This window comes from Nyctibius grandis, unplaced genomic scaffold (genome assembly GCF_013368605.1).
Source record: "Nyctibius grandis isolate bNycGra1 unplaced genomic scaffold, bNycGra1.pri scaffold_186_arrow_ctg1, whole genome shotgun sequence".
Lineage (NCBI taxonomy): Eukaryota > Metazoa > Chordata > Aves > Nyctibiiformes > Nyctibiidae > Nyctibius > Nyctibius grandis.
The window spans coordinates 1-15865 of NW_027167559.1; the positions used below are offsets into that span (position 1 = coordinate 1).

The following is a 15865-nucleotide window of genomic DNA, read 5'->3' on the forward strand; positions in this document are numbered from 1 at the left end:
GGACCTATAGGGCCCCTTTTCAGGGGCTATAGCGTCTCTAGGGACTGTTCCCAGGGGCTATAGGGGCTGTAGGGACCTTTCTTGGGCCTTATAGAGGTTGTAGGGCCCCTTCCCAGGGGCTATAGGGGCTGCAGGGACCCTTCCCAGGAGCTATAGGACCTATAGGGACCCTTCTTAGGGGCTATAGGGGCTGTAGGGACCTTTCTCGGGCCCTATAGGATCTATAGGGCCCCCTCGCAGGCGCTATAGGGCCCGCAGGCTCCTATAGGGCCCATCCATACGTTCCTCCCCCCCCCGCAGCGGGCTGCCCTACTACTGGAACGCGGAGACCGACCTGGTGTCGTGGCTGTCCCCGAGCGACCCCAACGCCGTCGTCACCCGCGCGGCCAAGAGGCTCAAGGGGGGGGGGCAGGGTGAGGCGGGGGGGGGCCCTAAATTGGGGGGGGTCCCCAAAATTGGGGGGGGGGTCCCCTAAACCCTGGAGGGGTCCCTAAAATTGGGGGGGGTCCCTAAAATTCAGGGGGGTCCCTAAATTGGGGGGGGTCCTTAAAATTGGGGGGGGCCTCAAACCCTGGGGGGGGTCCCTAAACCCTGGGGGGGTCCCTAAATTGGGGGGGGTCCCTAAAATTGGGGGGGGTCCCTAAACCCTGGGGGGGTCCCTAAATCCTGGGGGGGGGTCCCTGAAATTGGGGGGGGCCCTAAATTGGGGGGGGTCCGTAAAATTGGGGGGGGTCCCTAAAATTGGGGGGGGTCCCTAACCATGGGGGGGTCCCTAAAACTGGGGGGGGTCCCTAAATTGGGGGGGGGTCCCTAAAATTGGGGGGGGTCCCTAAATTTTGGGGGGTCCCTAAATTGGGGGGGTCCCTAAATTGGGGGGGTCCCTAAAAGGGGGGGGGGTCCCTAAATTGGGGGGGGGTCCCTAAATTGGGGGGGTCCCTAAAAGGGGGGGGGGTCCCTAAATTGGGGGGGTCCCTAAAATTGGGGGGGGTCCCCAAATTCTGGGGGGGTCCCTAAAATTGGGGGGAGGCCCTCAGTTTTGGGGGGCCCTAAAATTGGGGGGGTCCCCAACCCTGGGGGGGGTCCCTAAAATTGGGGGGGGTCCCTAACCCTGGGGGGGGTCCCTAAAACTGGGGGGGGTCCCTGAAATTGGGGGGGGGGTCCCCAAACCCTGGGGGGGTCCTTAAAATTGGGAGGGGGGCCTCAAACACTGGGGGGGTCCCTAAATTGGGGGGTCCCTAAACCTGGGGGGGTCCCTGAAATTGGGGGGGGCCCTAAGTTGGGGGGGTCCCTAAATTGGGGGGGTCCCTAAAATTGGGGGGGGTCCCTAAACCCTGGGGGGGGTCCCTAAAATTGGGGGGAGGTCCCTAAATTGGGGGGGGGTCCCTAACCATGGGGGGGTCCCTAAAATTGGGGGGGGTCCCTAAATTTTGGGGGGGCCCTAAACCCTGGGGGGGGTCCCTAAAATGGGGGGCGTCCCTAAAATTGGGGGGGTCCCTAAAATTGGGGGGGGGTCCCTAAAACCTGGGGGGGTCCCTAAAATTGGTGAGGGTCCCTAAACCCTGGGGGGGTCCCTAAATTGGGGGGGGGGTCCCTAAACCCTGGGGGGGTCCCTAAAATTGGTGGGGGTCCCTAAACCCTGGGGGGGTCCCTAAATTGGGGGGGGTCCCCAACCACGGGGGTGTCCCTAAATTGGGGGGGGTCCCTAAATTGGGGGGGGGCCTCAAACCCTGGGGGGGGGGCCCTAAACCCTGGGGGGGTCTCTAAATTGGGGGGGGTCCCTAAAATTGGGGGGGGTCCCTAAATTGGGGGGGGGTCCCTAACCATGGAGGGATCCCTAAAACTGGGGGGGTCCCTGAAATTGGGGGGGGGCCCTAAGTTGGGGGGGTCCCTAAAATTGGGGGGGGTCCCTAATGATGGGGGGGTCCCTAAACCCTGGGGGGGTCCCTAAAATTGGGGGGGGTCCCTAAACCCTGGGGGGGGTCCCTAAACCCTGGGGGGGTCCCTAAAATTGGGGGGGGGTCCCTAACCCCTTCCCCCCCCCCCAGAGCCCCAGGACCCCCCCGCCAGGGGCCCCGAGCAGGAGGAGCCCCCCCGGGAGCGGCGCTTCCCCCGGCGCGACGAGCTGGCGCCGTACCCCAAGAGCAAGAAAGGTGGGTGCTGACCCCCCCCCCCTCCCCCCCCCCAGCACCCTAAATGTGGGGGGGGGGGGGTCAGGGTGGGGGTGGGGGAGGGTCTGGGGGGGGGTAGACCCCCAATTTGCCCCATCCCCCCCCCCCCCCAAAGGGAGCCGCAAGGACGAGGAGCTCGACCCCATGGACCCCAGCGCCTACTCGGACGCCCCCCGGTGAGTGGGTGGGGGGGTATTGGGTGGGGGGGGGGTGGGGGGGGGTTATTGAGGGGGGGGGAGGGGCTCTTTGTGACCCCCCCCCACCCAAATTTGCCCCCCCCCCCAGGGGCACGTGGTCGACGGGGCTGCCCAAGAGGAACGAGGCGAAGACGGGGGCCGACACGACGGCGGCCGGGCCCCTCTTCCAGCAGCGGCCCTACCCCAGCCCGGGGGCCGTGCTGCGGGCCAACGCCGAGGCCTCGCGGGGCAAGGACTGACCCCCCCCCCCCCCCCAAATACCCCCCCCAAATACCCCCCCGACCCCCCCCCAAAACCTACCCCCCCCCCCCCCCCCCCCAACACCCCTACAACCCCCCCAAAACCCCCCGAATCTGCCCCCTCCCCGGGGGGAATAAACCTGCTGGAGCCTCGTGGTGTGGGGAGTAAAAAGGGGGGGGGAGAGGGAGGGGGGGGTGTTGCACACGCGCGTGCAAGGAGGGGGGGGGAACTCGCACGAGGGTGCTGCCTCGGCCTCGCATGAGGGTCCTGCACACCCACAAGGGTCCTTGCACACTCACAAGGGTCCTCACACAAGGGTCCTTGCACACCCACGGCTTTGCACGAGGGCCCTTGCACACCCACGAGGGGCCTTGCACGCCCACAGCCTCACATGAGGATCCTTGGACTCACACGAGGGTCCTTGTACACCCACAAGGGTCCTTGCACACCCACGAGGGGCCTTGCATACCCACAGTCTCACATGAGGGTCCTTGCACGCCCACAATGGGCCTCGCACACCCACAGCCTCTCACGAGGGTCCTTGCACGCCCATGAGGGTCCTTGCACACCCACAACCTCGTACGAGGGTCCTTGCACACCCACAAGGGTCTTTACACGCCCACAAGGGGCCTTGCATACCCACAGTCTCACATGAGGGTCCTTGCACGCCCACAATGGGCCTTGCACACCTACAACCTCTCACGAGGGTCCTTGCACACCCACAAGGGTCCTCGCATACCCACAAGGGTCCTCGCACGAGGGTCCTTGCACACCCACGAGGGTCCTTGCACACACCCCGTCTCACATGAGGGTCCTTGCACGCTCACAAGGGTCCTTGCACGAGGGTCCTTGGACACCCACAAGGGTCCTTGCACACCCACGGCCTTGCACGAGGGTCCTTGGATGCCCATAAGGGTCCTTGCACACCCACAGCCTCGTACGAGGGTCCTTGCACACCCACAAGGGTCCTTGCACGCCCACAGCCTTGCACGAGGGTCCTTGCACACCCACAAGGGTCCTCGCACACCCACGAGGGTCCTTGCACGCCCACAGCCTCTCACGAGGGGCCTCGCACACCCAGAGCCTCACACGAGGGTCCTTGCACACCCACAGCCTCGCACGAGGGTCCTTGCACACCCACAAGGGTCCTTGCACACCCACGGCCTCGCACAAGGCGGGGCACGTAGCTGTAGGGCTTCTCAGGGTCCAGCTGCAGAGAGCAGAGAAGAGCTCCCAGTGCCTCCCAGTATAGCCCAAGACCTACCAGTACCCCCAGTTCCCACCCGCCCAGTGCCCATAGATTTAGCTTAAAGGTCTCCCAGTATGTCCCAGTGCCCTCAATAGCTGCAACAAGCTCATAGGAGCTCCTCCAGTACCCTCCCAGTATATCCCAGTCCCCTCCCAGTCTATCCCAGTACACCGTCCTGAGGTAAAATCCCCCTCCCTGAGGTGAAAAATCCTCTTTCCTGAAGTAAAACCCCCTCCCTGAGGTAAAAGCCTCTTCCATGAGGTAAAATCTGCCTTTCTGGAGGTAAAAATAGTATTTTTTGAGGTAAAATCCTATTTTTTTGAGGTAAAAATCTTATTTTCTGAGCTAAAGTCCTATTTTCTGAGGTAAAAAATCGTATTTTCTGAGGTGAAATCCTATTTTATGAGGTAAAAATCCTGTTTTCTGAGGTAAAATCCCCCTCCCTGAGGTGAAAAACCCTCTTTCCTGAGGTAAAAGCCTCTTCCATGAGGTAAAATCGACCTTTCTGGAGGTAAAAATCCTGTTTTCTGAGGTAAAAATCTTTTTTTCTGAGGTAAAAATTCCTATTTTTTGAGGTAAAATCCTGTTTTCTGAGGTAAAATCCTCTTCCATGAGGTAAAATCGACATTTTTTTTGAGGTAAAATTGTATTTTCTGTGCTAAAATCGTATTTTTTTGAGGTAAAATCCTATTTTCTGACGTAAAATCCTATTTTCTGAGGTAAAATCCCCCTCCCTGAGGTGAAAAATCCTCTTTCCTGAGGTAAAACCCCCTTTCCTGAGGTAAAAGCCTCTTCCATGAGGTAAAATCGACCTTTCTGGAGGTAAAAATCCTGTTTTCTGAGGAAAAATCCTGTTTTCTGAGGTAAAAATCTCATTCTCTGAGGCAAAAATCCTATTTTCTGAGGTAAAATCCCCCTACCTGAGGTAAAACTCTCCTCTGTGAGGTCAAATTTACCTTTCCTGAGGTAAAAAATCCCCTTTCTTGAAGTAAAAACTTTCTCCCTGAGGTAAAAGCCTTTTCCATGAGGTAAAATCTACCTTTCTAGACGTAAAAATCCTGTTTTCTGAGGTGAAATCCTATTTTCTGAGGTAAAATCTTCTTTTCTGAGGTAAAATTCCTACTTTTTGAGGTAAAATCCTGTTTTCTGAGGTAAAATCCCCCTCCCTGAGGTGAAAAAAATCGTCTTTCCTGAGGTAAAGGCCTCTTCCATGAGGTAAAATCGACCTTTCTGGAGGTAAAAAACCTATCTTCTGAGGTAAAAATCCTATATTCTGAGGTAAAAATTCCATTTTCTGAGGTAAAAATCCTGTTTTCTGAGGTAGAATCTTCTTTTCTGAGGTAAAAAAATCCTATTTTCTGAGGTAAAATTCCTATTTTCTGAGCTAAAACATCCTATTTTTGAGGTAAAATCCTATTTACTGAGGTAAAATCCCGCTCCCTGAGGTGAAAAATCCTCTTTCCTGAGGTAAAACCCTCCTCCCTGAGGTAAAGGCCTCTTCTCCATGAGGTAAAATCGACCTTTCTGGAGGTAAAAATCCTGTTTTCTGAGGTAAAAATCGTATTTTCGGAGGTAAAGTCCTATTTTCGGAGGTAAAATCCTAATTTTTTGAGGTAAAATCCTATTTTCTGACGTAAAATCCCCCTCCCTGAGGTGAAAAATCCTCTTTCCTGAGGTAAAAGCCTCTTCCATGAGGTAAAATCGACCTTTCTTGAGGTAAAAATCCTATTTTCTGAGGTAAAATCTTCTTTTCTGAGGCAAAAATCATATTTTCTGAGGTAAAACCCCCCTCCCTGAGGTAAAGGCCTCTTCCATGAGGTAAAATCTACCTTTCTGGAGGTAAAAATCCTGTTTTCTGAGGTAAAAAATCCTGTTTTCTGAGGTAAAATCCTGTTTTCTGAGGTAAAATCTTCTTTTCTGAGGTAAAATTCCTATTTTTTGAGGTAAAATCTTGTTTTCTGAGGTAAAATCTTTTTTTCTGAGCTAAAACCCCTTCCCTGAGGTGAAAAAATCCTCTTTCCTGAGGTAAAAGCCTCTTCCATGAGGTAAAAACTACCTTTCTGGAGCTAAAAATTGTATTTTTTGAGGTAAAATCCTATTTTTTTGAGGTAAAAAATCTTCTTTTCTGAGGTAAAGTCCTATTTTCTGAGGTAAAAAATCCTATTTTTTGAGGTAAAGTCCTATTTTCTGAGGTAAAAATCCTATTTTCTGAGGTAAAATCCTATTTTCTGAGGTAAAATCTTCTTTTCTGAGGTAAAATTCCTATTTTTTGAGGTAAAATCCTGTTTTCTGAGGTAGAATCCTATTTTATGAGGTAAAACCCCTCTCCCTGAAGTGAAAAAAATCGTCTTTCCTGAGGTAAAGGCCTCTTCCATGAGGTAAAACTGACCTTTCTGGAGGTAAAAATCCTATTTTCTGAGGTAAAAATCCTGTTTTCTGAGGTAAAATCCACCTCCCTGAGGTGAAAAAATCCTCTTTCCTGAGGTAAAACGCCCCTCCCTGAGGCAAAGGCCTCTTCCATGAGGTAAAATCGACCTTTCTTGAGGTAAAAATTGAATTTTTTGAGGTAAAATCCTATTTTTTTGAGGTAAAAATCTTATTTTCTGAGCTAAAGTCCTATTTTCTGAGGTAAAAATCGTATTTTCTGAGGTGAAATCCTATTTTATGAGGTAAAAATCCTGTTTTCTGAGGTAAAATCCCCCTCCCTGAGGTGAAAAAATCCTCTTTCCTGAGGTAAAAGCCTCTTCCATGAGGTAAAATCGACCTTTCTGGAGGTAAAAATCCTGTTTTCTGAGGTAAAATCCCCCTCCCTGAGGTGAAAAACCCTCTTTCCTGAGGTAAAAGCCTCTTCCATGAGGTAAAATCGACCTTTCTGGAGGTAAAAATCCTGTTTTCTGAGGTAAAATCCTATTTTCTGAGGTAAAATCCTGTTTTCTGAGGTAAAATTCCTATTTTTTTGAGGTAAAATCCTGTTTTCTGAGGTAAAATCCTCTTCCATGAGGTAAAATCGACATTTTTTTGAGGTAAAATCGTATTTTTTTGAGGTAAAATCCTATTTTCTGATGTAAAATCCTATTTTCTGATGTAAAATCCCCCTCCCTGAGGTGAAAAATCCTCTTTCCTGAGGTAAAACGCCCCTCCCTGAGGTAAAAGCCTCTTCCATGAGGTAAAATCGACCTTTCTGGAGGTAAAAATCCTGTTTTCTGAGGAAAAATCCTGTTTTCTGAGGTAAAAATCTCATTTTCTGAGGCAAAAATCCTATTTTCTGAGGTAAAATCCCCCTCCCTGAGGTAAAACTCTCCTCTGTGAGGTCAAATTTACCTTTCCTGAGGTAAAAAATCCCCTTTCTTGAAGTAAAAACTTTCTCCCTGAGGTAAAAGCCTTTTCCATGAGGTAAAATCTACCTTTCTAGACGTAAAAATCCTGTTTTCTGAGGTGAAATCCTATTTTCTGAGGTAAAATCTTCTTTTCTGAGGTAAAATTCCTACTTTTTGAGGTAAAATCCTGTTTTCTGAGGTAAAATCCCCCTCCCTGAGGTGAAAAAAAATCGTCTTTCCTGAGGTAAAGGCCTCTTCCATGAGGTAAAATCGACCTTTCTGGAGGTAAAAAACCTATCTTCTGAGGTAAAAATCCTATATTCTGAGGTAAAAATTCTATTTTCTGAGGTAAAAATCCTGTTTTCTGAGGTAGAATCTTCTTTTCTGAGGTAAAAAAATCCTATTTTCTGAGGTAAAATTCCTATTTTCTGAGCTAAAACATCCTATTTTTGAGGTAAAATCCTATTTACTGAGGTAAAATCCCGCTCCCTGAGGTGAAAAATCCTCTTTCCTGAGGTAAAACCCTCCTCCCTGAGGTAAAGACTTCTTCCATGAGGTAAAATCGACCTTTCTGGAGGTAAAAATGGTATTTTCTGAGGTAAAAATCCTATTTTCTGAGGTAAAATCCTAATTTTTTGAGGTAAAATCCTATTTTCTGACGTAAAATCCCCCTCCCTGAGGTGAAAAATCCTCTTTCCTGAGGTAAAAGCCTCTTCCATGAGGTAAAATCGACCTTTCTTGAGGTAAAAATCCTATTTTCTGAGGTAAAATCTTCTTTTCTGAGGCAAATATCATATTTTCTGAGGTAAAACCCCCCTCCCTGAGGTAAAGGCCTCTTCTCCATGAGGTAAAATCGACCTTTCTGGAGGTAAAAATCCTGTTTTCTGAGGTAAAAATCGTATTTTCGGAGGTAAAGTCCTATTTTCTGAGGTAAAATCCTAATTTTTTGAGGTAAAATCCTATTTTCTGACGTAAAATCCCCCTCCCTGAGGTGAAAAATCCTCTTTCCTGAGGTAAAAGCCTCTTCCATGAGGTAAAATCGACCTTTCTTGAGGTAAAAATCCTATTTTCTGAGGTAAAATCTTCTTTTCTGAGGCAAAAATCATATTTTCTGAGGTAAAACCCCCCTCCCTGAGGTAAAGGCCTCTTCCATGAGGTAAAATCTACCTTTCTGGAGGTAAAAATCCTGTTTTCTGAGGTAAAAAATCCTGTTTTCTGAGGTAAAATCCTATTTTCTGAGGTAAAATCTTCTTTTCTGAGGTAAAATTCCTATTTTTTGAGGTAAAATCTTGTTTTCTGAGGTAAAATCTTTTTTTCTGAGCTAAAACCCCTTCCCTGAGGTGAAAAAATCCTCTTTCCTGAGGTAAAAGCCTCTTCCATGAGGTAAAAACTACCTTTCTGGAGCTAAAAATTGTATTTTTTGAGGTAAAATCCTATTTTTTTGAGGTAAAAAATCTTCTTTTCTGAGGTAAAGTCCTATTTTCTGAGGTAAAAAATCCTATTTTTTGAGGTAAAGTCCTATTTTCTGAGGTAAAAATCCTATTTTCTGAGGTAAAATCCTATTTTCTGAGGTAAAATCTTCTTTTCTGAGGTAAAATTCCTATTTTTTGAGGTAAAATCCTGTTTTCTGAGGTAAAATCCTGTTTTCTGAGGTAGAATCCTATTTTATGAGGTAAAATCCCCCTCCCTGAGGTGAAAAAAATCGTCTTTCCTGAGGTAAAGGCCTCTTCCATGAGGTAAAATCGACCTTTCTGGAAGTAAAAATCCTGTTTTCTGAGGTAAAAATTCTATTTTCTGAGGTAAAAAATCCTGTTTTCTCAGGTAAAATCCCCCTCCCTGAGGTGAAAAATCCTCTTTTCTGAGGTAAAACCCTCCTCCCTGAGGTAAAACGCCTCTTCCATGAGGTAAAATCTACCTTTCTGGAGGTAAAAATTGTATTTTTTGAGGTAAAATCCTATTTTTTTGAGGTAAAAATCTTATTTTCTGAGCTAAAGTCCTATTTTCTGAGGTAAAAATTGTATTTTCTGAGGTAAAATCCTGTTTTCTGAGGTAAAAATCCTATTTTCTGAGGTAAAAGCCTCTTCCATGAGGTAAAATCGACCTTTCTTGAGGTAAAAATTGTATTTTTTGAGGTAAAATCCTATTTTCTGAGGTAAAATTCCCCTCCCTGAGGTGAAAAATCCTCTTTCCTGTGGTAAAACCCCCTTTCCTGAGGTAAAAGCCTTTTCCATGAGGTAAAAATCTAACTTTCTGGAGATAAAAATCCGGTTTTCTGAGGAAAAATCCTGTTTTCTGAGGTAAAATCCTATTTTCTGAGGTAAAATCTTCTTTTCTGAGGTAAAATTCCTATTTTTTTGAGGTAAGATTTCATTTTCTGTGGTAAAATCTTTTTTTCTGAGCTAAAACCCCCTTCCCTGAGGTGAAAAAATCCTCTTTCCTGAGGTAAAAGCCTCTTCCATGAGGTAAAATCTACCTTTTTGGAGGTAAAAATTGCATTTTTTGAGGTAAAATCCTATTTTTTTGAGGTAAAAAATCTTATTTTCTGAGCTAAAGTCCTATTTTCTGAGGTAAAAATCGTATTTTCTGAGGTGAAATCCTATTTTCTGAGGTAAAAATCCTGTTTTCTGAGGTAAAATCCCCCTCCCTGAGGTGAAAAATCCTCTTTCCTGAGGTAAAGGCCTCTTCCATGAGGTAAAATCGACCTTTCTGGAGGTAAAAATCCTGTTTTCTGAGGTAAAATCCTATTTTCTGAGGTAAAATCCTGTTTTCTGAGGTAAAATTCCTATTTTTTTGAGGTAAAATCCTGTTTTCTGAGGTAAAATCCTCTTCCATGAGGTAAAATCGACATATTTTTGAGGTAAAATTGTATTTTCTGAGGTAAAATCATATTTTTTTGAGGTAAAATCCTATTTTCTGACGTAAAATCCCCCTCCCTGAGGTGAAAAATCCTCTTTCCTGAAGTAAAACCCCCTCCCTGAGGTAAAAGCCTCTTCCATGAGGTAAAATCGACCTTTCTTGAGGTAAAAATTGAATTTTTTGAGGTAAAATCCTATTTTTTTGAGGTAAAAATCTTATTTTCTGAGGTAAAGTCCTATTTTCTGAGGTAAAATCCCCCTCCCTGAGGTAAAACCCTCCTCTGCGAGGGCAAATTTACCTTTCCTGAGGTAAAAACTCGACCCTGTGAGGTAAAATCCCCCTCCCTGAGGTGAATTATTTATTTTTTTTAGGTAAAACTCTCTGTCTTGAGGTAAACCCCTCCTCTGTCAGGTAAAATTTACCTTTTCTGGGGTAAAAAAAGCCTTTTTCCTGATGGACAATTCCCTCCATGAGGTAATTAACCCTTTTTTTTAAAGAAAACCCCTTGTTTTTGGAGGACACCCCCAAACCCCAGGTAAATACCCCTTTTCCTGAGGGAAAACCCTCTTTTTTGAGGGAAAACTCCTTTTTTGAGGGAAAACCCTCCTTTTTTGAGGTAAAACTCTCCTTTTTTAGGTAAAACCCTCCTTTTATGAGGTAAAACTCTCCTTTTTTGAGGTAAAACCCTCATTTTTTTGAGGTAAAACTCTCCTTTTTTGAGGTAAAATTCTCCTTTTATGAGGCAAAACCCTCCTTTTTTGCAGTAAAACTCTCCTTTTATGAGGTAAAACCCTGCTTTTACGAGGAAAAACCTTCCGTTTTTGAGGCAAAACTCCCCTTTTTTGAGGTAAAACCGTCCCTTTTGTGGGTAAAACTCATTTTTGAGGTAAACCCCTCCTTTTTTAGGTAAAACTCAACTTTTTTGAGGTAAAACCCTCCTTTTTTGAGGTAAAACCCTCCTTTTTTGAGGTAAAAAATTCTTTTTTGAGGTAAAACCCTCCTTTTTTGAGGTAAAACTCTCCTTTTTGGGGTAAAACCCTCCTTTTCTGAGGTAAAACCATCCTTTTTTGAGGTAAAACTCTCCTTTTTTGAGGTAAAACCCTCCTTTTTTGAGGCAAAACCCTCCTTTTTTCTAGGTAAAACCCTCCTTTTCTGAGGTAAAACTCTCCTTTTTTAGGTAAAACCCTCCTTTTATGATGTAAAACTCCCCTTTTTTGAGGTAAAACCCTCCTTTTTTAGGTAAAACCCTCCTTTTTTCAGGTAAAACTTCTTTTTTGAGGTAAAACCCTCCTTTTTTGAGGTAAAACCCTCCCTTTTGGGGGTAAACCCCTCCTTTTCTGAGGTAAAACCGTCCTTTTTTGGGGTAAAACTCTTTTTTTGAGGTAAACCCCTCCTTTTTTGAGGTAAAACCCCTCTTTTTTTTGAGGAAAAACACTTTTTTTTTGAGGAATATTTTTTTTTAAAGAAACTTTTTATTTTTTGAGGAGGAAACCCTCTTTTTTTTGAGGAAATACACTCTTTTTTTTTAGGAAAAAACCCTTTTTTTGAGGAAATACACTCTCTTTTTTGGGAAAAAACCCTTTTTTTCAGGTAACCCCCTGCTTTTTTTGAGGAAAACCCCTTTTTTTGAGGCAAACCCCTTCTTTCCTGAGGTCACCCCCCCCATCCCCGAGGTCTGACCCCCTCCTGGCCCCCCCCCCCAACTCCCCAGCGCCCCCTAGCGCCACGCCTGCGCCTTGAGGGGGGCGGGGCTAAGCCGGGTCCTAGGCCCCGCCCACACACGGGGGTGGGGATACCGGGTCCTAGAGCCCCCCAGCCCACAGAGGAGGGGGATAGGGGGTACTAGAGCCCCCCAGCAAACGGGGGGGGCAGGTCCTAGAGCCCCCTGGCACACAGAGGAGGGGGATAGGGGGTCCTAGAGCCCCCCAACCCTCAGAGGGGGGGGATAAGGGGTCCAAGGGGTCCTAGAGACCCCCAGAGGAGGGGGCTAGGGGGTCCTAGAGCCCCCCGACACAGGCCATCTCGTCGGCCAGCTCGTCCTCGGCAGGCGGCCGCAGTGGCTCCTCGTCGCTGTAGACGTAGAGGGTGGTTTGGGGTGGGGGGGTGGCAGCGGCGGGGGGGGGTCGGCGGCGGCGGGTGAGGAGGTCGGCGGCGGCGCTCTCCATCTCGTCCATCGTCATGTCGCAGGCGTCGGCGATCTCGCGCTTGGCCACGGCCACGAAGTTGGGGTCGCGGGCGAAGAGCCCCAGCCCCTCCGAGATGAGGACCTGGGGGACACGGGGGGGGTGACACCCCACCTCTGTGTGTCCCCGCACCCACCCACCCGCCCACCCCCAGGGTCACTCACCGCCTCCACCAGGCTGTCGGCGGAGCCACGGGGCAGCGCGTCGCGGGGGCCGCAGGGCCGCAGGCGCAGGGGGGGGCCGGGGGGGCCGCGGTCCCCCACGAGCCAGCGGGAGAAGGGGGGGACGTCGCGTCCCACCCCCCCACCTCCTCCTACCCCCCCCGGCGACGGGGGTCCCCCCTCCACCAGGATGAGGGGCGCGTAGAGGACGTGGCCGCGGGCGGGGGGTGCCGCGGCCCAGGCGCAGGACGAGCCCCCCAGGCGCCACGTCTCGGAGCTGCCGTAGCCCTGGGGGTGACGGGGGGGGTGTGACACGCGTGACACACGTGTGTGTGTGTTCCCCCATGTGTGTGTCACGCGTGGGGGGTACCTGGGGCCCCGAGGGGGTGTAGGTGCCCGGGATGGGCTCGTCCTCGCAGCTGCCCTGGCGCCGCAGGCACTGGATGGTGAAGGATGGCTTCTGGCCTGGGGGCGGGGCCTCGGTCTGTAAGCTCCGCCCCCTCCGTGCAAGCCCCGCCCCCTTCGTGCAAGCGCCACCCACCACAAGCCCACCCCCTCCCCATAAGCTCCACCCCACCCCATAAGCCCCACCCCCTCCCATAAGCCCCACCCCCATAAGCTCCACCCCTCCTCAATAAGCCCCACCCCCTCCCCAAAGCTCCACCCCTCCCACAAGCCCCGCCCCCACAAGCCCCACCCCTCCCATAAGCCCCACCCCCTCCCCTTAAGCCCCACCCCCATAAGCCCCACCCCTCCCCATAAGCCCCCTCCCCATAAGCCCCACCCCCTCCCCATAAGCCCCACCCCCTCCCCATAAGCCCCACCCCCTCCCATAAGCTCCGCCCCCTCCCCATAAGCCCCACCACTCCCCATAAGCTCCACCCTCCCATAAGCTCCACCCCTCCCCATAAGCTCCACCCCTCCCCATAAGCTCCACCCTTCCCCATAAGCCCCACCCCCTCCCCATAAGCCCCACCCCCTCAATAAGCTCCACCCTCTCCCCACAAGCTCCACCCCCTCCCCATAAGCCCCACCCCTCCCATAAGCCCCACCCCCTCCCCATAAGCCCCACCCCCATAAGCCCCACCCCCTCCCCATAAGCTCCACCCCACCCCATAAGCTCCACCCCTCCCCATAAGCCCCGCCCCCTCCCATAAGCCCCGCCCCCTACCCGCGGGGGTGGGCGGCAGCAGGCGGCGCCTCTTGAGCTGCTGCCCCTCGAGGGCGCCGGCGCGGGGGGGGAAGTGCCGGGGGGGGGGCGGGGGCAGCGACCCCCCCCCCATCATCCCCCCCCCGGGGCCCTTCCCCCACCCAGCGGGGGGGGCTGGGGGCGGGGACAGGCGGCGTTAGGGGGGGGGGGGACACCCTGTGTGTGTGTCCCCCCCCCCCAGTTATAGGGACCCCCCCAGGGTTTGGGACCCCCCCCCAGGGGTCACGGGGGGTCGCGGTACCTGTCCCAGCCCCGGGGGGGGGCGGCCCCCCCAGCTCCTCCTCGTGGCTCCCGGTCCCCGGCTCCTCCTGCCCGGCCTCAGGGGGGGCTGCGGCCTCCTGCCCCCCGGCTGCTGGGCGCCGCCTGCGCACGGGGACGTGGGGACCCCCCCGCCACCCCCCCGCGACCCCCCCACTTCCCCACGGGCACCCCCATATCTGGGTGCCCCCCCCCCTACTTGGGTGCCCCCCCCACACCTGGGTGCCCCCCCCAGTCACCCCCATGCCTGTGTGCCCCCCCCTTTCCCCCCAGTCACCCCACATCTGGGTGCCCCCCCATCCCTGGGTGCCCCCCCCCACATCTGGGTGCCCCCCCATACCTGGGTGCCCCCCCCAATCTGGGTGCCCCCCCCCATACCTGGGTGCCCCCCCCCCATACCTGGGTGCCCCCCCCCATACCTCGGTGCCCCCCCCATACCTGGGTGCCCCACCCAATCTGGGTGCCCCCCCCATATCTGGTTCCCCCCCCCCATACCTGGGTGCCCCCCCCCCTACTTGGGTGCCCCCCCCAATCTGGGTGCCCCCCCCATACCTGGTTCCCCCCCCTTCATATCTGGGTGCCCCCCCCAAATCTGGGTGCCCCCCCCCCAATCTGGGTGCCCCCCCCATACCTGGTTCCCCCCCCCCCAAATCTGGGTGCCCCCCCCATACCTGGGTGCCCCCCCCCCACATCTGGGTGGCCCCCCCCACATCTGTGTGCCCCCCCCCACATCTGGGTGCCCCCCCCACACCTGGGTGCCCCCCCCCATATCTGTGTGCCCCCCCCATACCTGGGTGCCCCCCCCATATCTGGGTGCCCCCCCCCACATCTGGGTGCCCCCCCCGTACCTGCTCTCGTGGCGGCGGGTGCCACCCTGGGGTGGGGGCGCGGGGTCCCCCCCCTCGCTGGGGGCGGGGCTGGGGGGGGCCTGGGGGGGGTCCCCCCCCATAGCGGGGGGCGGGGGGCTGGGGGCGGAGCCGTACAGGGTCTGCGGAGCCTGGGGGGCAGGAGGGGGCGGGGGTTGAGGGGGGGCGTGGCATAGAGGGGGGCGTGGCCCGGGGAGGGGGCGTGGTCTGGAGGAGGGGGCGTGGCCTTTTGGGCTGGGGGCGTGGTCTGGGGCGGGGGCGTGGCCTTTGGGGGCGTGGCCGCAGGAGGGGGCGTGGTCTGGAGGAGGGGGCGTGGCCTTTTCCCACCGGGGGCGTGGCCACGAGGAGGGGGCGGGACCAGGAGTAGGGGGCGTGGCCTGGAGGAGTGGGCGTGGCCAGGAGGGGGCGAGGCCTGAAGGAGGGGGCGTGGTCCGGAGAGGGGGGCGTGGCCTGAAGGAGGGGGCGTGGTCCGGATGAGGGGGCGTGGCCTTTTCCAGCCGGGGCGTGGCCGGGGGCGTGGTCAGGAGGAGGGGGCGTGGCCTGGAGCAGGGGGCGTGGCCAGGAGGGGGCGTGGTCTGTAGGGGGCGTGGCCCTGGGGGAGGGGGCGTGGCCTGATGGAGGGGGCGTGGCCTTTCCAGGCTGGGGGCATGGCCAGGAGGGGGCGTGGCCTTTTCCGTCGGGGGCGTGGCCTGTTTGCGGCCATGGGCCGGGCCATGGGGGGGCGTGGCCTTTTGGGCCGGGGGCGTGGCCTGGCGGAAGGGGGCGTGGCCAGGCGGAGGGGGGCGTGGCTTACGGCGTAGCTGAGCTCCTCCTCCTCCTCCTCCCCCCCCTCGGCGGCGGCTGCCACGTCCCCTTCGAGGTCGCAGCTCAGCGCCCGCCGCATCTCGGGGCCCAGCGCCTGCAGTGTCTCCAGCCCGGCCTTGAGGGGTGGGGGGGGGGGTGACAACATGGGGGGGGGTCCCCACAGTGTCCCCACCCACCCCCCCCTAAATGTCCCCCCCCCCCACCTGCAGGGCGCACTCGTTGCTGGGCCCCCCCCCCAGCAGCCCCCGCTCCTTCCGCCGCCGGAACTTGCGGAAATAGTCCTGGATGAGGAAGGTGGCGTAGAACTTGCCCACGGTGACCTCCTCCTCTGGGGGGGGGGGGGACACATGGGTGGG

The 15865-nt window shown here is 53.5% G+C and overlaps 2 protein-coding genes and 1 long non-coding RNA gene across 3 annotated transcripts; 1 reads left to right on the plus strand and 2 right to left on the minus strand.

Moving 5' to 3' along the window:
• Positions 1-268: 268 nt before the first annotated feature.
• Positions 269-2757, plus strand: PQBP1 (polyglutamine binding protein 1; the record flags this gene model as incomplete). The annotated part of the gene is made up of 4 exons (XM_068424691.1): positions 269-413; positions 2046-2150; positions 2284-2344; positions 2454-2757. Coding segments are annotated over 4 exons (462 nt in total), but the record flags the coding sequence as incomplete, so codon positions are not given.
• An 8997-nt stretch (positions 2758-11754) lies between these two features.
• LOC137677389 (voltage-dependent L-type calcium channel subunit alpha-1F-like) lies at positions 11755-13654 on the minus strand. The gene is made up of 4 exons (XM_068424693.1): positions 13543-13654; positions 12742-12836; positions 12375-12659; positions 11755-12294 (listed from the first exon to the last, which is right to left on the minus strand). Exons 1-4 carry the CDS (start codon positions 13652-13654, stop codon positions 12025-12027), a joined length of 762 nt encoding a protein of 253 aa, XP_068280794.1. The 3' UTR covers positions 11755-12024.
• Positions 13655-14752: 1098 nt separating this feature from the next.
• On the minus strand, positions 14753-15806 carry LOC137677387 (uncharacterized). Its single transcript, XR_011050269.1, has 3 exons — positions 15713-15806; positions 15499-15624; positions 14753-14836 (listed from the first exon to the last, which is right to left on the minus strand). It is a non-coding gene; the product is annotated as an uncharacterized lncRNA (long non-coding RNA).
• Between the last annotated feature and the right edge of the window lie 59 nt (positions 15807-15865).

What these genes read in the sequence shown, in the direction of transcription:
- LOC137677389 (XM_068424693.1), bottom strand. Translation starts at nt 13,654, where the DNA reads ATGGGGGGGGGGTCGCTGCCCCCGCCCCCCCCCCGGCACTTCCCCCCC. An exon ending in GCTGCCGCCCACCCCCGCGG is followed by an intron (nt 12,837 to 13,542) that starts GTAGGGGGCGGG and finishes CCCCGCCCCCAG; the next exon opens with GCCAGAAGCCATCCTTCACC. An exon ending in ACACCCCCTCGGGGCCCCAG is followed by an intron (nt 12,660 to 12,741) that starts GTACCCCCCACG and finishes CGTCACCCCCAG; the next exon opens with GGCTACGGCAGCTCCGAGAC.